At 38.9% G+C, this 21,434-nt stretch overlaps 1 protein-coding gene across 1 annotated transcript in view; it reads right to left on the reverse strand.

The window, feature by feature from the left end:
• Positions 1 to 248: 248 nt before the first annotated feature.
• Positions 249 to 21,434, reverse strand: part of LOC132330206 (gamma-aminobutyric acid receptor subunit pi-like) — a 55,988-nt gene continuing 34,802 nt past the window's right edge. The window contains exons 6-9 of the mRNA XM_059852284.1: positions 17,039 to 17,176; positions 7,472 to 7,624; positions 6,405 to 6,598; positions 249 to 889 (exon numbers count right to left, since the gene is read on the reverse strand). Coding sequence (XP_059708267.1) covers positions 575 to 889; positions 6,405 to 6,598; positions 7,472 to 7,624; positions 17,039 to 17,176 — 800 coding nt within the window. The 3' untranslated portion in view covers positions 249 to 574. The remainder of the gene's footprint in view (positions 890 to 6,404; positions 6,599 to 7,471; positions 7,625 to 17,038; positions 17,177 to 21,434) is intronic.

Consider the following 21,434-nt stretch of genomic DNA (forward strand, 5'->3'; position numbering starts at 1 on the left):
AAGCCACTGGTGACTATGGGAGTTGTGTCTAAAGATGTAGAGGGATCTTAATACATATTTGTGACCTTACAAAGATGAGCAGGTTATTTGTTTGTGTTGGTAGCTCGTGTCTTCAGAACTGTTTCTTGCTACACAGCAAAACCACTTTGATCTGCAATTAAACATTTTCTTATATAATCTGGAAAATGTATGCATAATTGACAAAACTAGAAGGAACTGAGCACAGAAAGCAGTAAAGGAAAACAACATTTCATTTCATTTTTACATTTATTCAATGGAGTTCAGAAACAAGTATAATAAAACTCTGATTTTACAAAGTTGAGCATTAAATATTAAAAAAAGGACTTACTGGCCTTTGATAAGTAGTTTGGGACATGCATACTAATACAAAGCCAGTTTTGGATGACAAACATTTAAATGCATAAAAGTGACTTAACAAAATTTTCAGACACACTTGAGAAGGTGGCATGTCCTTTTACATCCCTTTATCCAAATGTAATTTCTCCATTCTTCCACAACTTACCCTCCCATGTCCTCTTTCTAAACTTTAAACTAATATTGCAAAATAAAATATTTAGAAATACAAATAATACACCCAATAAAGTACATTAATTATGATGAATGACAACGGGAAAGAGAATCTGGCGTAGTTGTCTATGTGGTAAGGGTTTTTAACATGGAAGCAGTCAAAGATACAGAAAAGTCTTTTCATTACTGACATTGCTGAACTACACCCACTGTGTTGATTTCTCTCCCCTTTTCTGTCACTGCTGGTTTGTTTGCTTTCGTTTGAATCGGCCTTGTTCGTATGGTCAGGGGCACTGCAACTGTTTGTCACTGCTGCCAGGACTCCATTCTTCTCTTCTTCTTCATCATCATCATCAATAATCTGATAGGGAACACAACAGCAGGTACTTCAGTGCATGTTTCATCACCTGTTTATTTAGAGCTGCAGCAAATGGGATTTCTCTTCTGACTCCTCCTCAGTCTCACTCCTCGACTTCAAGGACAAGCACTTGCAGGCACCAGGCAGTTCCTTTCAGCTCTCAAAGCCTCCATTTATGGGGAAAGCATTGACCTAAGCAATGCTATACAGCAAAAACTTTTGAAGCACTGTCAAGCAAATCTGGATTTGTCCAAATATGGACAAAGAACTTTACTTAAGATAGCAGCAAATCCCTGAGAGGCACAACAGTAAACTGTCTTCTGCTCAGGGCAAATACTGGCAAAGCTTAGTGCCCAGGCACTAAGTGTGAAGGCAAAGCCCCAGCCTGGAGATGGAGAGGGTGGGGAGCTGCCAGACCAGCCAGCTGAGGTGGCTGCACCCGAAATCAAGCACCCCAGGATACAAGATGCTCTCCTTGTGTGTAACTGGCTACCTCATTCTGGTGCTTTATAATAAAAATCAAGTGACTTTAAAAATAAAGAGGGAGAAGCCCCAACCACAGCTGACTTAATAATCACAGCTTGTGATACTTTCTGTCAAGTCCTGAAACCCATGCTCTAAGTTCAAAGTTATGCTAGGGTTAAGAATATTTCTATGTGCTTCACTGCATCAAAACAGGTCTTTGGGGAATGTTGTATAAGCCTTCTGGTGGGTTTTGTTTCTCTGATTAGAAATGGCTCAGAGCCATAAAGTTCATGTATGAAATTTTCACCCTTTGAAGTCAGTGGGTTTTCTGCTACTGACTCAGAGGACACAGGATTAGACATCAGCTGCAGCTTCAGCTCTAAAACTTCCTTGGAATTTCTGGGTTATTCAGTTTGGCTTGGGATATTGCAGAGACACCAACAGAAACAAGCTACAAAAGACTGGCTCAAATTTTGTATCTAAACTAAACCTTATTATGTATACTTTGAGGAGGGATCATTTTAATTCAGGTAGACATATATATAATTTTTATTTTCTCATGATAGTTTTATCACCCCCGAATCAATAGGAGGCATAAATGTAAGACAAGTCTAAAAAAAAATATTTGTGAAGTGTAGAAGGCAGAATCTCTTTTTTCTGGCCAACTTGCTTTTTTCCATTTGCATCATGAAAAGAAACAGTTTACACAAGGACAAACTTTCGAAAGGTTAAGATATACATCCCCATGTGCAGCCAGACAAAAAGCTCATTTAGGTATACCCCAGCTATTAAAGTCAAAGAGAGCCAATTAAGCCACCTAAGTGGTCTCCATGCCAGTACAGAATTGCTCTTCTGCCCAGGGTGCATGTGTACAGCACAAGCCTGTCTTCTTCATCTAAAATTACTGACACCCTTGAAAATTACAGTGGAGTCTGAACAATGTCCTCAAACTGCTGTGAGTCAGTGAAGCAGAACAAATGGCAGTAGAAAAGGGATTAATGCAGCTTTCCATTTTCAATTAAAAAAAAAAAAGGGGGGGATATTTTATTTGAGAGATAAACATAGCTCAACACACATATCATCCTAAAAATACAATGACCAAAAAAAAACCTTGGTCATCCTCCACATGCCCCCCCCACACCTCTGTGAAAAGCTGGGACAAAAATCTGCCTATAAAGCATTAAGAGGATCAATCCATAAAACTCCAGTCTGAACCTTAAATAATCCCCAAGGTAGTACTAAAATTCAAACCTCAAGTTTTCACTTGAGGCCTGACTGTTATAAATATCTCTCTCTTCTGCTTCAAAAAGTCCAGGCAGCTGAGGGGAGTGCTGGGGATGGCAGAGGAGCCTTTGTCAGCAGTGCCTGGCACTTGAAATGAGGCACCGGAGCAACAGCCTAATGAATGCTCTCAGCACTTCAAAGGTTAATAAAATAAAGGAACCTGACAGAAGAGTTCCGACTTTTTTCCCCTGCTTCCATTTTTCATTATGACATCTGCACTTCAAAACCTTCAGGATTTGGGGCATTGCTCAGCTTAAGAGTCTATTTTTCTCTCAGGTGGGGCTGGCTATCGGTTGTTCTGAATTAGTTTTATTTCAGAGCATGAAAGGACATTGTGTACGTGCCACTTCTCCCTCCTCACAAGGGCGTGTGAGCGATTCCCAGGAGGCTGATGTGTTATGAGGCTGCTCTTGACTCCTTTCAGCTCCCCAAGGGGCAGTTCTCACTTGAGCAGAAAATACCGTAAGCAGGGCATATGTACAGGATTCGATCTGCAGTACAACAAGGCAGGGCTCTTGCAAAGCAGAGGGAGTTTACAGCCAAAGTGCTGTATCACATAGCTTGGAAAGGAGAGAGCTGGTCTAGAGAACCATACCTGCTAATTTATAAAAAGCTGCAGTCTTATAGAGTGGATTTATCAAGGGACTTTTCCAGACTGTTATGAAGAACTGAGCATGATGAAAGACTGAGCTGGTTTACACTGTATCAAAAAAAGAAATTGTGCTGTGAGTGTTCAGCTGTGGCTCCAGTTTTAAATGTCATACTAGGTCTTTTTCTGGATGCCAGCTGTCAATGAGGAAATGGCAGCTGGCACTAAGGAGGGCTCTGTTTAGATACCAAATCAGTACCATCCAGGAAAGATGCTGCACATCACCCAAAAAGCACCGTCTATGACACCTAATAGTGGGGCTGCTGTTTACACTGAGTGAAGTGTTTGCTGGCATCCAAGAGCCAAAAGAACTGGAGGAAAGTTGTCACTTTCACTGGGTAATAAAGCTGCTCAAGCTTAAAAATATTTCAACCCAGAGTGTTGCACACCTGGAGCTTATGTGGTGCTCATAAAGACTGCATGAGGCTTACACAGAAATACCACAGAGGCTGAACATCACACTTACAAAATCATTTTCAGTTTTCAAACTATTCTCCATTCTGCCTTAACGGTGGAGGTTTAGGTAAAAGACAAGGAACGTTTCTGTGTTTTGCAAGAGGACACAATTAATGCCTTTGTACAAAACAGAAGAAACTCAGGAGAGGCAACCTCTCCTTTGAAGCAGCCTCCTGTTCTGGAGCTGATGTGAATGGCACACTCTGCCTGACCTCCCTTGCAGCAGGTGGTTCCTCTGCTTTTACCATTAGCTTTGAAGGTGTCTCTCTGGGTCCTTCACATGATGTGAAGCATTGCAGGAGCATGGATATGACGAGCTCTTTCACCAGTTTATGTTCTAAACTGGAGATCTCAGGGGCTTCAGAAGGGTTTGATACGCCTGTGCCCAACTTCTTCAAAGAGCAAAGCGGGAAGCAAGTGAGTAAACGAATTCCTATACAAGACAGAGGGTGACATTTCCATTTCACCTCCTACATTTATTTACATAATTCTGAGTGCAAATTTTCTATCAGCTCACATACGGGAATAACAAACTGGGATGTGAGATTTCCAATTAACCTGTGTCCACAAGAGAATATGATAATGAGGACAACACATTCACAGTGACGATACTCACACATAAATTGCTAAGTACCTGCTAGACAGTGACATGAGATTTTAGCTGGTATTTTTGTCCTTGTGATGCTTTTGTTTTTATAACAAGAAATGAGAAATACAAGTCAGGTGTGCTCTCCATGACACCCAGATCAGTAAGCGGTGCTTGCCCTTGGCTATAGCAGGAAAAGGACATGACAAGCATTTTCCTTATTCTACAGAGAGGCAAGCTGATCTAGGACCAAACTGGTCCTTCTCTTATACCCCTAGCTTTGTGTGGGCAAGAAGTACACTTGGCTTGCTTGCTCACTCCTGATGCCCAGCAGAAGGCAGGAAACAAGCTTGAAGTGAAAGACTATTTCTTTTGGTCATTAAGTTCATCACAAAACTTTCCTTTCTCATTTTACGGCTGCACCTCCACATACTTCCATGCACATTTTTGAAGTTCCCATGTCTACCCCATCTGCAAGCATGAGTACCTGCTCCAGATGAAAGGGAATCTGACAGAGGCAGGTGAAGGCAAGGACAACATAAGTGCCCTTCACAGATCCAAAGATGCTTAATCATCCAAGCACTGAAACACTTTACTTTCTTACCCGCACCTCCAAGCAGCTTTTTTTTCCTGTACACTATGAGCAAAATGACAACCACTTACTTCACAAGATGGATATGCTCACAGGGAATTGTCACTGCTGTTACCTTGCCAATAAAAATTACTTGTAAGCTTTCCACTCAAATCCTCACTCGAAATGAGTGTTTGCCCATTTGCAGACAATCCCCAACAGACGTTCTCTCATAAAACCCGCTGGGGTGCCTCAGCTTTGTGTCCATTTTGCAGTCATTCTCCACACACCTAGACCCAACAACAGCTTTTAACATATTCTTGTGCATTTGCAGAACCTCTCTTTCATCCAAACAGCCAAAATCTCATATTAATTGATGAACTATCTAGACATAACCCCCCCACCCACGTATTGCCTGATTTTCAAAAGGTTTTGAAGCTCCTCCACTTAAGCTCAATATCCTGTTTCTTGAGTATATTGAGGAGCTTTGCTTAGGCATTTGTGATGCTCTGTTCTAATTTGGCTTAAACAGTTAACAATCTTTCTGCTTCTGGACATTTATCCCTACAGCACTCAACCAAACTTCTTTCTGCCTTTTTTTTTTTTCTTCCTGTTATTCTCATTTTCCATGTTTTACTTTTTTCTATTAATCCAGAAATTTCATAAGCTGCTTAAAATTTTCTTTATCATGCATATTAGGTTCAGTTCCATAATTAAAAGCTGCAAGACAATCATCTTTCAGCTTCCTTGTGATTTATTTTTCCTTGCTTATGAAAGCACCGCTATACACTGGAGATGGAAGATGTGACAAAACCTCTTCATGAACCTGTCCTCATTATTTCAGCAACCATCAGACTCAAAAAATACTTATGTTGATTTCATCCATTTTTATTTTAAGTATATTTCACAGTATTTCAGAGTTTTGAGAAACTCTTTAGAGCCACAAAAGCACTGTGATAATAAAGATGCAGAAGGGAAAATGGATCCCAGTCTGACTTCAGGTGCAGCTGTTGAAGGAGGTGAGAGCAGGAAGCTACAGGGACCTGATACACCCAGCACATGAAGACATCTGCCAGGAGACTGACTCATGTTCCATGCATGTGCAGGTTCCATAAATGGAATGCTATAAACTCTTTTTTTTTGCATATTGCAGTAGGATCAAGTCACCAAGCTCGGCCCAGTTTTTGAACTGTGAGTAAATGTTACTGCCTGGGAGACAAGAAGTGCCTGTGATTTTGGTGAGACATCCAGAACATTTTATAAGTGGCCATAAAGCCCATACCAAAAGAGAGAAGGATGAGTACTTCAGTGTGTTTGGTCTCTTCCGGAAAAGCTCCAGGTATACAAATATTTCTTTCTTTTTCTCAAGATTATTATGTTTCCCTGCCCTAATTCTAAAAAAGAAACTACCTTAAATACATTTACCATTAGTGCTAAGATAATTCATTCTTTTTAGCAAATGCAATTTAAATCCAGTTTGTAGGACAACACCAAATAATTAATTTACCTTTGGAAGCTCCTTTGAGCTGAGTTGGTGCAGAGTGCAGAAATGAGTCACAGCATACTCTAACAATGCTCCAAAGATGAAGCTGAAGCAGATACCAAGGTACACATCAATTGCCTTAATAAAGCAATTAGCATTTGGGAGTGAAGTCCTGGCTCCCATCATCAGTGTTGTCATGGTAAGGACTGTGGTGACACCTGTGGAATGGAAAAATATATGTTCTAGTATAACACAGGTGGCACTGAGAACCTCTGCTGCAAGGGCCCTACTGCAGGAGCGTTCTCCCTGGACCTGAAACTCCTAGGATACCACAGCATTTAATGGGTCATGTTTTAGGAAGAAGACTTTAAAATTAACTTGTGACTCTTAAGTTAAATGCTTAAAAAGAGTAACAGAAAATGTTAGCAAAGCTGAGAAGACTAGAAATTAAAATGAGAGAGATTTTGGTGTCACAGAATGTATAATTATGATTAACACATTATTATTGCAAATCTATGCAAAAGGTCCCTTTAAAATATTCAGATATCGTTTTTCTCAGTGTAGTTGCCCACTGGCCTCATTCAATGTGAAATCCTTCTTTATTCCCTGTTCTGTAGGAGTATTTTTTCCATCCCACCTGCAGCCTGATCAAACCTGATTTGCATTCTTTCCCTTTCAGAATATCCTTTCTTTGAAATTAATTATATTTAATCTCTTATAATTCTCTTGTTATTCATGTGTTAATTAGTATGTATCGTGAGACCTCACAAAAGCCTCACAATTGTCTGTGCATGCCATGTATTTGAATATGTTTAAATTATTTCCAAAATGACAGTTTTTTGCTTTGCTTTCAGTGGCCTCCCCTGCCTGTAAGTCTCCTTCCTGTAGCTGCCAAAGGCACTTTTCTTAGTTAAAGAAGAGCAAGGCTTTAAGGGGAATCCACACGATGCACTGAGTATGGCAAACCCAAAAAGTAATTCCATAAACTCAGAAGTGTTTGCAACTTCAGGACGTGGAGGCCAAGTACGTGCAATAGAGAAGGAGTCTCAATGATCCAGCCCCTGGTTTGGGATGGTTTATCAGCTTCTCACCTATGCAGATTCTGGCTGGAACCGATGACTGGCTTATCCAAAATGACACCCAGGAGAGCACAACCAGAAGGACTGATGGTACATATGTCTCTAATATGAAGTATAAGATGTTTCTCTTGAGTTCAAAATGAAACACAAGTTTGGGGTAACGTCCTGTGGAAGGAGCAGGGAAAAAATCATTGTGAAGGTGCAATTCTTGAAAAGATCCTTGAAATGACAACCTGTGTTACTTTGATGTGCTACAGTATGGAAAAAGCTTAACAAACAAGCTTGTAAAAATTAAACATGGCACTGAAAAATTCATATTGAAGACTCTGAACTGAAGGAAACAATCAAATATGCAACATTTAGTCACCATATCCAGAGTTTTATTAGAGACACCTTGAACTGGAAATTAAATGAGGATTAGTGAAGGAAAAAAAAAATCCATCAATGCATGATATGTTTCATCATATAACAAGGCAAGAAAATTTGAAATCATCTATGGATTTAGCTTCTGCTATTCATAACAATGAGGGAGCTACTGTACAAACTAGAGCAGTAAGGACTGTCATTTCATGAAGGCGTCATGCGTTCTTACTTTTAACTATCTCACATATCCAGTTTGTTTTTCTTTTCATTTACTATTGCTCAAGATGTGGATTGAGGGTACCTGCTCTGAAATTGCTGACCCACCTTTCACATTGCACTTAAACCCAAGCAGTACCTTTGCATCCTCATCATCTATTTTTCCTCTGTATTAGTGCATTAGAGTGCTTGTGTTGCTCTGAGCAGTGTCACTGTTGTGGCTCAAACTATTTACTTTTAAATCAGTGAATTCCAGATAATGAACTTTTGGCATCACAGAGTCAAATACAGAACTGTGTTTCATGAGGGGACAGCACACTCATAAGCAAAGCCTGAATTTCTTACCCAGCTCCCTAACTGAGCAAAAATTGGCTATGCTGAAGCACCCAACCTGAAATTGTTACCAGTTCACCGCAGTATGGGAAAACAAAATCTTGCTTTTTAAATGGGCAGAAAAGACTTCTTGTTCTGAAGTTCCAGGTTACAAATTAAATGTTATTAAGCTTTTACAAAACCATTTTAACATTTGCATGCCAGTGCAATATCAGTGAGAGACTAATGCTCTGTAGTCCAACAGCTTTGGCTTCCGCTATTTTAATACAAAACCGATTCTCTGGCACCAATATCTGCTTCCAGTGCTGCCTGCTGTGAGTCAGGACAGAAGTACACAACAGTGAATTCACTTCAGCAACAGCAATTTAGGCGCAGACAGGCTATTTGTGCATCCCTCAGGTGTGCTGTGAGACACAAAGATGAGCACTTCTAAAAGCCTGAAGTGCAAGCAATGGATGCCAAGAAATGTCTTATTGATCCCAGATGAGAAAATGGATGGCTAAATTTCAATTTTTAAAAGCATTGTATATATTGCATCAAGAGAACAATAACAGGATTTTTAAAACAGAAAGAATTGCATTATGTAGTCTGACCCTAATCACAAGCCAATGAATTTCCTTAATCATCCCTTGCTTTGAACTAAATAATTTTGGTTGGAATAGAGCCCACCTTTCACACAGACATGAAGACTTAGTCTGATAATTCTGTTTGCTAAGAATCAATGTCTAATTTCTAAAATTAACTTGTTTTCAGTTTTCTGCCACATTGAGCATCTCTTCCCTACTAAACTAAATAGTCCTCTGGTAGTCAGTTCTTTCTCCTTCCAAAGGAAAAAATACACTGTATTTTTTAGGGTTTTTCTTTGTAAATTCAGTATATTGAAATCCTCAAGCATGCAACTGAAAGAAAGGGTACAAACATTAAATTATCTCCATGAGGCAAGAGGTACAAACATGTTTTACACCATTATCACATTTTTATGTGAAAAGAGGGACATTATACCAGCGTACCTCTACCAAGGCTGTGACTTTTACCAATACAGTTGTTTCAATAAACGTCATTTTGCTCAGCAAAACTGATTTTAAGTGTATGGAGACCACAGTAAAGCACTCAGAAGTCAGGGAGTGAAAAACTTACAGGTGACTGTGCGACCTTACTTTCTCTGTCTGCGCCCTCCGTGCTCTGAAAGGAGCGCAGTGCAAAGGGAAAGCTCTGAGTCTGTTCTACCAAAGGCTGCAGCACAAAGCACTTGCAGGGAAAGAGACCAGATACTCCACAAAAGCTGTTTGTGTTGTGCTTCTGTGCTGACCACAGGGAAGGATGTGCCCAGCAAAGGGGAGTGAAGAGACCAGACCATCCTTCCTGCAGAGTGCCACAGGCACCTGGGGATTTCCTGTGGTTCGGCCTCAGAAGAACTTGTTGTTAAGAAGGAAAACTCTGAAACAGCCACACATTAACACCCTCTCCTTGTTACTGCTACAACTGTATCTCTATTTACCTCAGTATAAAAGTTAAGTGCATACATGTGAAGTTAGTTCAAAATATCAGATTTAAAAGCCACAGTTCACAATTTCCAAGTTTAGACAAGTCCTTTGAATATTCTGGTGTTATTATTTTTTCTGATGCCAGAAATTTCTGAAGTAATGTGAACAAAGAGAAATAGAGATGTAACAGCTTATAGCTGAGTGGCTTTTTGGGGAACAAAAAAGAGACATTTCTCTAACCTTAAGGCTTTCTTCTTGCCAGAATCCAAAGACGTATCATGGACATGATAATAATAGTGTCAGCATTTCTCTAAAGGGTTCAGAAGAGCTTTTATAATGGAAATTTTGAAGCAACCTATATATAGAAATCATCAGAGCTCCTCCTGTAATAAACTGAAGGAATCAGTAGTCGAGAAAAAGTATTCAGTGCACAATTATCATGCTAAAGAAATGAGCAATGGGATAAAATGAAGATAGGGAAATATTGCAGTCCCTTTTTCATCTACACCACACATGTACCAAAAGTTATCATCTTTAAAAAGAACAGATTTGCTGTTCCTGTTGCATGAGCTGCATATGAGAGAGCAATGCTGTATCTCATTGCCTTTGACTGGCACATCTGAGACCATGGTGCCATCAGCCAGAACAAAATTGAAACAGGTTCATGAAATCCTAGCCCTGACTTTACTAGAGTTAACTCAAGAACAGCTCAAATTAACTTCTCAAAACTGTCAAGTTTGCCACTTGCTTGACAACAAAACACTTTCATTAAAATGAAAATATGTTTTTTCTTTCAAGTTTCTGGCCCATGATGAATGTCACCTCAGTGTGAGACTGCTCTGATTTAAATTTGTTAACATGATAGAAATAATTTCTGTGCAGAAAACTGACTGCAGCAAAGGCACAGCATTAGCACTTATCAAAGTATTGAACTGCTTTGTGTAACAGTTTCTCAGATGAACCTGAACTTAAATGACTGTGAATATTTACACTCTAAACACACCTCAAGGTGAGGTATCCTACTTAATGACCCCACAGCAAAAGAACATTCAGCTGAGTAATGCAGGCTTTATAGAATTTATGAGAGAGCAGAAGTACAGAAGTAGACAGTAGCTCTAACTTGTAGATGAAGAACGAATCCAAACAGCAGATGACAGTCTCCATACCTCTCTAACCCTCTCTACTGCTAAGTACCCTAAAAATGAGAAGGTCCACATCACCACTGTTGTTAAAGCATCATAAAATTTATACCTGGACAGGCTTTTCTCAGTAGCTGAGCAGGCCTAGGCCTAGGTATCAGTCAGATCTTTCTGAAGGCAATAAAAACTGACTTATGTCATTTTATAACTTGGCATTGAAGTTTGGCTTTTGGCTTTTAAAATTATACCCTAATTTACAGTTCTGATTATCAGACACTTTGTATAGACTTGCCACTGATTATTCTATCAACAATGACTGTTGCTGCACTGCTTGAGAAATTCATAAACCTAAACAAGCTTCCTGTTCACCCTAGGTCATTCATTTTCTGATTATCCCATTTTTCTCTGGCATCTGTTCCCAGCTGATGGCAGAATGCTGCATCTTTGATCTTTTCTGCAGCATTTCTGACCAGTGAATGGTCCCAGCAGAGGTAACTAAGAAAGGACTGATTCTCTATAAATACTGGCAGCAGTTCCTAATTTCCACTCTAAGTGTTTTGGGATGGGACCATCTTCCCCACAACCACTTCCTGTGGACTTTCTGCTGAACTCTACTCCAGTAAAAGACTGCTCCACATCACTCTTTATGCAAGAAGCACTTTGGTGCCCTGCACAGAGGTGTGCAGCCAGGCACAAAGAGCATCCTTTTCTCTCTCATGAATTATTTATGCTCACCCCTTGGGTGTCTGCTAAAATGTGTGATGTACAATTCACACAAGCACGTCAGTGTAGTTCTACCAACGCATCATCTCCTCCTCATCTTGCCTCTTTTAAGGGCAGAGGACAGGAGAGCCTAAAATAGATTTTACTGGCTTAACTATACACTGAAAATGTAGTTTTCAGTATGCAATTTTGTTATTGCTTGTTTACAATGAACATAAGCAGTGAGCAATCAGAATGTCCCCACTTTTACACAATAAATAAGTTCTGCAACTGAAATGCAATTCTCTGACAGCTGCAGGATGCTAAAGGTGGCAATAAAAATTGCTAATATATTATTACAGCTTCTTTGCCCCTCCCTCAGAGAAAAAACAAATCTTCTGTCCTTCATAGCCCAGATCTTAGAAACTACCCCTTTTCTTACTTGCTTTTCAGAGGCAAACTAAAGGAAATGGAAGTTCAGGCTGGGCTTCTCAACAAGTGTTTCATCTTCATGAAAATGCTTTACAAAAAATAAGGTTGAAATTCAGATTTCCTAAGAATGAAACAAACCCTTTCATGTAGTGTATATATGTACATCTATTTAGCCATTTAGCTTACCTAACAAAACAACAACAACAAGACCAGAAAAAAAAATTATGCCACCAAAAGTTTTCCAAGTGTTGAGGCTTTTTTATGTCTATGATATAAAGAACTTCAGAGAGGTTAATAAAAGAATGCTTCCTAATATCCCTGATATTCCTTCCATTCATTGCATTTCCAAATGAGTTTATGCTACTGTAACTTTTTCAAAATTTCCAAAACTGTTTTCTTTCTAAACTCTTCTACATTGCAGAATTATCTCAGAAACAACTCATGATGGAAAACATCAGCTCAAGTGGAAAAAGCTTGTTTACAAAGAGGGAAGCTATGACTTTAGAGAAGTAAATTGAACATAACATGATAATAGATAGATAGGCATAGGTAATTATTTAAATCTTCAGTGAGGCTGATGGAAGACTCACCAGTCTGATTATTACTGAATACCCCTGGGATTCTTTGTGAGCCCTATATGGCAAAGAATGTGCTCTCAGAAGTAGCAACTGGAGAGCAATTACAAACAATAAAAGAACAGATAAAGGGAAGGGGGAAGTTATTCCATACCTCAAAAGGAAAAGTACTGAAAAACCTAGAAAAATTTGATTATTAACTAAATAATCTCCCAAGCCTTGGGAAATTGCATATAAGCCTGTAGGAAAAAGCAAGCAGTGCTTCTATTTAGAAAGAGACCATGACTGATGAACAGACAGCCTTATACAAACTTTATATCATCTATATGTATATATATATATATATTGTATACACTTTGATTTCAGATCACTAATTATAAATGAGAGCAGCTGCTCACTGGCTTGGCTGTGACATCCCCCTGAGAAGCTGACAACCTGCAGTGGCCAGGGGACCACAGAGCTTCAGCCCTGCACAGCCACACAAGGGCTGAGGGCCCTCTAGCCCAAGGAGGCTAAAGCAGGATTTGAGACAGACATCAAAACCCTGGCAGCGACTGCAGACAAGAACAGCAGCCAGCTCCTTCTGCAGCCTTTTTAACAGAGCAAATATCTTGTCTTTGTGCATCAAGGAGCAGAGATTTAATTTATGTTTCTGTCTCTTCTTTCCTTCTGTTCTGCCAAAATAATACCATTTGAATATGCCAGTTTGTTGACTTGGTATTTTCCAAGTGGGGACGTGCACCGAGAGCCCTGCCTGCCTGCAGGGCTGAAGACTCAGCATTAGACTAGACCTGAGCAAGCTGAGCCTCTTCACTCCTGCTTCTGCCAAGGACTTGACAGGAGGGCTGAGCAGTGGGTGCAAGACTTAAGGAAAGATGATGGAAAAAAAAAAACCTATCAACAGCCAATTATAATGAAAATTTAAATTATGTTTTTAATTCTTTCTCTGACTAAAACTGGAAATTAAGATTAATTAGCTATTGCTTGCTGTGAAAATAGAAGCATTTATCAAGTGGGAACACATAGGGTCTGTCCTGTGCCCAAAATTATTCCCTAACATGATGACATACCATGAGTGTGTTAGGAGTGGAATCAGCATGTTGGAGAACCGGACTGGAGTTCAAAAATATCTCACCAACTATTATAACCAAAGTAAAACAAGGGAATTCAACAAGTATGAAGTCCTGCACTCAGATGGGAGTCACCAGCTCCCACAGCTCAGGGAACATGTGGTTACAGGGAAAAAAAGGAGCCAGAGAACTAAGAGGAATCACTAGCTGAACAAGGTCAAAAATGCATGATAATTTTCTGCAAGAAAGGCAAATGTCAGCCTAGAATGCATAAAGAGGAACAGATTTCATGGAACACATTAAGTAAACCCTTCCATCCTCAGAGGATATCTGATGGGAACCCATTTTTGGGTGCTGCATATCAGCAAAGAGATGAAAATTCAGTGGGTGAACAATAGCAAAGACAGTACATCTAGAAAATTGCTTATATGAATTAAAAAAGAGGAAAATTGTTGGTCTGAGAAAAGATATATCAGACTTGATACAGTGAAAAGGCTGCTGAAAAAGAGCAGGACATTTGTCTTCAATATCCACATAATGGGTTTGAAATGCAGCAAGGGAGATCAAGATTAGACATGAGGAAAATATGCGTGTAATAAACACCAGGAAAAAAATCATCTAGGGAGGCTGTGAAGCAGACACTTTGGAGGCTTGTCTGACTTACTCCTAGAAACATCTGTCAGGAAGCAGGCTGCAGATATAGATGACCTTGCCTTGTGACACAAGAATAGATTAAATGAATTTTTAAAACGTATTTCAGCCTTATTTCTATGATTATTTATACAAAAAGCTACACTGTAACAGTTCTTCATTGCTTTTATGTTTTTCCAGTGAGAAAAGCAAGCTTTTTATATTAGTATTTATTACTCTGAGAATGCAGGTGGTGTTGGCTGGACAGCTAAAATAAAACCCAGCAGCCACTGATGCAGATAATTTGGTTTGAGAGTCCAAGAGTTTATCAGTGTACATGAATGAGGACTAAAGTTAAAGACATGTAGGAAATGGTTCTAACAATTAAATTACCCATGCCCAAAATGAAATTGTTCTGTACCAAAACAAAATCAACACCAAACCCCAGCCAGAAACCTAGCTAACATTATTCAAAGTGACTTACTATTATGTGATTACAGTAATGTGATTACTATTATGTGATACATGCTGTCCTACAAACAAGATTAATCCTCAGTGTCCTTTTCTTAAATTTACTGAAGTTACTTATGCAGGAATTTTGCTGACTGCATTTTAAATTTGGCTCTGTCAGTGGCTGCACGTGAACTTGGGTTTTGCACTGCTGTACAATATTTCACTTGCACAGCAGCTGTACTGCCTGTTCGTGTTCACAGAGTATCAAACCCTGATTGCTTTTTTTGCTGTGCTAGGAAATACTGCACACAGCTCTTCTCTCATAACTTTAGCTCTAGCCCTTTGAATTGTACTGGTTATAAATAGCTGTTATTTATAATGTTATTGTTATTTATAAGCTACCCTCATATCTATTAAAGGTAATGAGGAAATGCAAAACATCATTTTTTATTTCAAAATTGATTACACAGCTCCATAATCTGGTAGCTTTTTTCTTTTAATATGGCTTACAGTAGGCACTGCTTTCCAAAATAACTGTAGAAAATAGCACCTAGTTCAGAATGACTCAGTAGAAAATTAAGGGGATTCGGAGATTAAATTTTAAAAGCACTGCACAGCACTTGATAACATGGCTGTCATGAATAGGAGAACTGGAACAAGCAGGTGTGACAAATTTTAATTGAATTAATTTGTGCGTCTTAAAACATATAATTAAAACAAAAAGTGGCTTTTGACTTCATACGTATGATTCCTGCCAAGACAAAGGGAGGAAAACAGCATCATTTACTGGAAGAAGAGCACAGTTCATCTGACTATACCTCTTCAACTCTCAATGGAAACAGGTTTTAGTCAATTTAGTTAAAAAACAAACAAAACCAAAAACCAACCAACCAAAACAAACAAACAAAACAACCAAACTTTTTATGTCTTTAAACTCCCGATTCTGTGATAGAATGTGATAGGAATTAAGCAGATTTCCTCTTCCACTTTCCTGTATGGTGAACAGGTCCTAATACCCTTCTGAGCAGAATAGCAGTAAAGGATTACTCTTTGATTGAACCTGATGCTGCTTACTCAGAAGCTGTAAAGAGGAAGGCAAGCAGATGTCACTTACATAAGTAGCAAGAAACTCTGTGATCCTCGAGCCTGCTGGTACGTATTTAATTTATACTTTTACATCCATTTAGAGAACTTCAATTTTTTAGCCTGAATTAATACCTGAAATTAGATCACAAGTTTCTCTGTGTTGTGTTATTAAAGCAGAAATACCCGATAATGGAATAGAGAAAGTATACTTCTGTGATTCAGAATTAGAAACATGTCCTCTGGCGAAACTGAAGTTTTGAAGGATGTGTGTGTCTTGATTTAAAGATCACACCCTTGTGGGGGTGTGCTGACTTGAGCAGAAGAGAAACTGGGTAACCAGTGAAGAGCAGTAATGAAGAACCTGAGAGTAACTCAAAGAACAAAAAGGTTTGGCAGGTCTTGAACTCTCTGCAATCCCTTTCAAAATCTCTGGAAAATAATCAAGAGCACTCCGTTCCCTGAGGTTAAGTCCTGCAGTCAGAGGAAACTTTCTACAGCAGTTTCCTAAGCCTGGCAGAGGAGGAGGTCTGTGGAAAGGCTCCTGACCCTTCCCTGGGCACAGGAACCTCAGGTCAAGCAATCTCCTTCCTGCTGCCCACAGGCTGGGCAGAGGCTGCCACACAAACAGAGCAACTCCTACAAGCAGTAGCCATGAAACTCAAATTCCTGAAGCTGTGAAAGCACACAGCATATTTTTGGAATTTCCACAGATGAACAGAGCCTTTTGACTTGCCTTGTAAAGCCAGAATGACTGATTTGAGCTGGGTACCCCGAGGTCCCTGGTCTGTCTCCAATCTAAATGCCCAGTTGCATGCTCCTCTTCCTTCACAAGAGCTCTCCCTGACACATGGAAGGAGCAGTAGATTCTTGTTTATAATTATTTAGATAATGTGTGGCTTCCAAGAAAATGCTCAGTCTTTATATTAGCTTGGTCTCTGCTTGTAACTTGAAAAGTATTTATGGCTTCAAGAATGTAATCATTAGAACAGGAAAACTGTCATCCTAACAGAAAACAGTGTGCTCAGGTCCTTAAGCTGCTCTGTTTCCAAAGCCATAGTTCAAACTGCACCCAGAAAGTGTTCTAGGGTGTTTTTACCTGTCTCATACACAGCTTCAGTTACAGAGGTAAAGTGGTCTTCTACTGTGTACTGTGCCAGCTGGAGTGTGTCCAAACCTCGAACTGAATCATTTCCTCTGGTCCAGTAAAACATGACATCATTGATGTTATAACCCCCTGTAGTGAGACACAAGCCAACAACTGGGTTTATTTTGCACAATAATTAATTTGTGTCGAGCACACTTATGGTTCAGCTGTTTCTTATTTCTGGAAGTGCAATTAGACATAAACAATGATGGGTTTTGGCAGATTGCAATGCCTGTTCACAACAAAATTTCCAATACCATGCCAAGTCTTGTAAGTTAAAAGCCGATGTTTTTGGAGGTGGTCTTTTTATATCTTCTATTTCAGGATAAATGACAAACTAATAAAATAGATTGGTACCACCTGGTATTCTAAAGGCAAAAGCCATTAGGCTCTAAGGAAATAGAGCTTTTATGAATTACTGCACTTGCCAGCATTTTGACTGGACGTGAAATGTGCCGTGTGTTGCATCCCAAGATGCAGTTCCTCAGTGCAGTGTGTTGGTCCTCATTCCCATAGACATGAAGGGATGGGGAGAGCAGCACAGCTGCTGCTCACTGCTGCTGTGCTCCAACCTGAGCTTGAATCATCACTCGGGACAAGGTTTTGGCTGAGGAGCTCGGAACCTTGCCAAGGACACCAGCTTAGAGCTGATGTTTGTGCAGGCGCCACAGCATGGCATGCTTCAGGGGCCCCAGGAGGTTCCCTCTTAACCTTCAAGCAGTAATTAGGAGCTGGATGAATCATCTATCAGAAGGCAACTGTGTTTTGCACACACTTGTCAATGTGCAGCACAATCACAGCTAAAATACCTCTGTAGCTTTTCCCCATTATATAAAAGGCAGCCACTTTACAGACTAGTGTATATGATTAATTCAAGATTATGTTAATGTAATTTACATGTTAACAGGGAGCATTTGAACATCTTTTTTCTTTAGCTTACTTAGATCAATCATTCTTGCATTTGACAGATTTATATTGTGCAAGTTAATAGCTCAGCTTAGGGAACAGAAACATGAGCTGATGATTATTTTTAGACTTTAGTCAACTGTAAGTAAATTACAGTGAGACAATAATGCAATACATTGCACAAGGGTATATGCTGCAAAAAGAACAAAGCTCTAAAATCACAGAAAAAAGAGATGTATTAAAGCAAAAAACAAAAGTGCCTTTTAATATTTTTAAGTTGTTGGGGTTTTTTTCTTGCAATGACAAAACAAAACTGATTTATCCAGCCATCTCATGCAGGATAAGTGGATGAGTTCTAAAATATTATTGTAAGGAAACACTGAGCTGGGTATCTTTTAAATGACAATTTCACCTTAAAATTTTTTCTCTGCTCATTCTTTAAATGTAAATTTTGTTTTCACTATCACTGGCAGTTATATGAAAAGGTATCATGGCCTGGAATCTCTGCTCACATTATCACGTTTATAGCAATTAAAGCCAAAACAATTTTGTGTCAAAAGACTAAGCCAAAAGCATATGCGTCCAAGCTAAGTTTTCAATTCCCTATAACCACATTCTGGGAAATTTCCCAGATTTGTGAGATGTAGAATAGAAGTAACATTTTCTATAAACAAACGATTGCATTATCCTTAGTCAAAACAAGGAGGTTCATATAACCAGGTTTTATGCATGATTCCGGCCATGGATTTGTTTTACTTCCTTTCAGTATAAATGAACTGCAGACATTTAAATAAAGTCGAAAGAACTAGAGTGTACCACAGTAAATTCCTTTTGGTTTTTATAAGATATTCTGCCTTCCAAGTTGTGTGAGACAGGAGAAGTTCTTGGTGCCCACATGAATGATAACAAGCATATTTTGAAACAGAAGTTATTTAGCTTTTGTTCCAAAATATTCTCATTAGTGGAACAATTAGTAAGTTTGGGTGATCCTTCCTTGAAAATTCTTTGAGTATAATAATTCCAAAACTCTTAAGAAGAATTTTTACTGAGAGAGCCTTCTCAATAGTCAGTAAAGTTAAATAGTACAGGGCTCCCTCTGTGCAAAGTTGTTCTTTATTCAAGGGATTAACATTTTACTAATTATAAAACATTTCAAAAGTTTAGAGACAAAATCCTTAAGCCCATGTTATTTGGCTTTTACAAGTAATCTCTATTCTCTTTATGTGACACTGAGTTTTTATCCTAGCTAATTCCTCAAGCCCAGAATGTCTCATTCCTGTACATTGTTGATAGAGTATGAGCTGCTAATGTCAATAGGGTTAACTACAGGAATAGTAAATTTGGGATTAAACATTCATAATGCCTAATACAAATTAGCTTCTTTACCCTTCTGTTGCTAATTTTAATTTTCACTGATTGTCAAGCACAAGTTAAGTGCCTTCACATGGCTCTTCACTGAATGAACGGTAAAGGACAAGTTCAAAAATAAATAAAATTTCAGAGATGGGCCCAAGACATGAATATGTATTTGGACTGGGGGTCTTTGTGAGGGAAATGTGAGGACAAACCCTTCAGCCCAGCAAGGATGAATGGTGGTGTTCCCTGCCACATGGCAGAGAGCAGGAACCCCCCCTTGGCAGCACCAACCAAGGCACGAACCCTCCGCTCTCCCAAATACAGAACTCATATCAAGAGACTCAGAGTGCCAAGACTGTTTCCTAACAAATGCCATCATTACCTTCTAAAGTGTTGCAATAAGGGGAGAAAAATACAATAACATATTGGCCAAAATGTGTTTTGCTATGTAGAAAGTACAAGTCAATTAAAGTTACTAACTAGCAAGAGCAGAAAAGAATGTTGGAAAGGTCACTGGGGATGCTTTATGGTGTAAAGCCATTACTCCATAGTATCATGACATCTTTTTCCTTATATTAATAATCACCTAATAAAAGCCTAACTCGTTGTTTCAGTTCAAATATTTGCTATAGATTTTACATTTTATTTACAAGCACCTATATTTGTGCAGATGCGTGTGCACGTCTGCATTCACAACTCTTAAACCCAGGTAATGGTCTTGGCAAGCAGTATGCCAGAAGGATGATAACATTTGTCATCTATAAATTAACATAGCTTATCACATGGGGAAACAAACCCCATTTCCAGCCTACCCAAAAGAAAGGACTGCAGTGCATTGATGAGGAAAGGCCACAGCCCAAGGCACGCTCTTTCCTTTTTGTATTTGCTGCTTCCATCTGTTTTCCTCAAAACTAAACACCAATGTAATGGGAGCATTTGTTGTGGCACGACTGGGTTTTCCCCTCGGACAGGAGACACTTGTGTGCTGTTGAAAAAGCAGATGGAATCAATCTGAAAAAAGCTTGGTTCTAATTATATGGGGAATTCTCCTTTTTATTTTTTAATCCTGTCAAACAAATTGTAAATTCCTGTGGGACATATATTTCATTCTGGAACTAGAGAAAATACTAAATGACTCATTAGGCAGTGCTGTTGATTTAAATCTATATACATTGATTTACCAATATGCTCTTCCAAAGGAAAATAAAGACAAATCCCAATTCCAATTCAACTCACTGTTTGTTAAACAGATCTCATAATGCTGGTTGTTCTAGAGGGATGCCTGTGTGAAGAAGGTTTTGGGTTAATTTCCTTTGTGTCTCTGTCTAAAATGAAACTTTGTGGCAATCTGATTGGTCATTAATGACAAGAGATGAACAACACACACTTCTGAAAAGATACAGAATAAAGCTTAACAAGTACAGGAAAGCCTTCCAAAAGATTTTGAGCATGTATTGACATATATTTTAAATATATATTTTCATCTTACAGAGCTGGTTTTTCTTCTATGTTATCCCATGCAAAAAATATTTTCTAGAGTCTTGTCATATGAATAATAACAAACATTTAACTAAAAAAGTACATGTTTGTGTGTTTACAAAGTAACCATGCCTACAAAGTATTAGAGAACCTATTTCCAGGAAAATATAAGGATATTGATTGATAAAATGAAAAAAATGTATTTACTCTTGTTCATCAATTGATCACATCTTTTACCAGGGCACTGACACAGAAACAATGAAATAAGTCAGAGCAGGATCTGAAATGGTAAATTATTAAATATGAACTACATGCCTTACAAATAAGCCTCATTCTGATTTCTATCTTCCCTAAAGGAATTTTATCTCAGGAAAAAATTACATACTCTCTGAAAGGGAAAAAAAAAATTATCTTATCTGTGCTAAGAAAATGCCTGCTCACAGAACTCCCTCTGAAAACCAAGACAGTAACTGCAGGATGTACAGTAAAACCAAGCCTGTGAGAATCTCCCAGGATTTTGCTCAATCATTAATTAGCACTGCAGCAGTTCAGTACTGCCATGCTATTTTCAGTGATGTCATGTGCACATATGTGCACACATCTTTGC

The sequence above is a fragment of the Haemorhous mexicanus genome, chromosome 7 (assembly GCF_027477595.1).
Source record: "Haemorhous mexicanus isolate bHaeMex1 chromosome 7, bHaeMex1.pri, whole genome shotgun sequence".
Lineage (NCBI taxonomy): Eukaryota > Metazoa > Chordata > Aves > Passeriformes > Fringillidae > Haemorhous > Haemorhous mexicanus.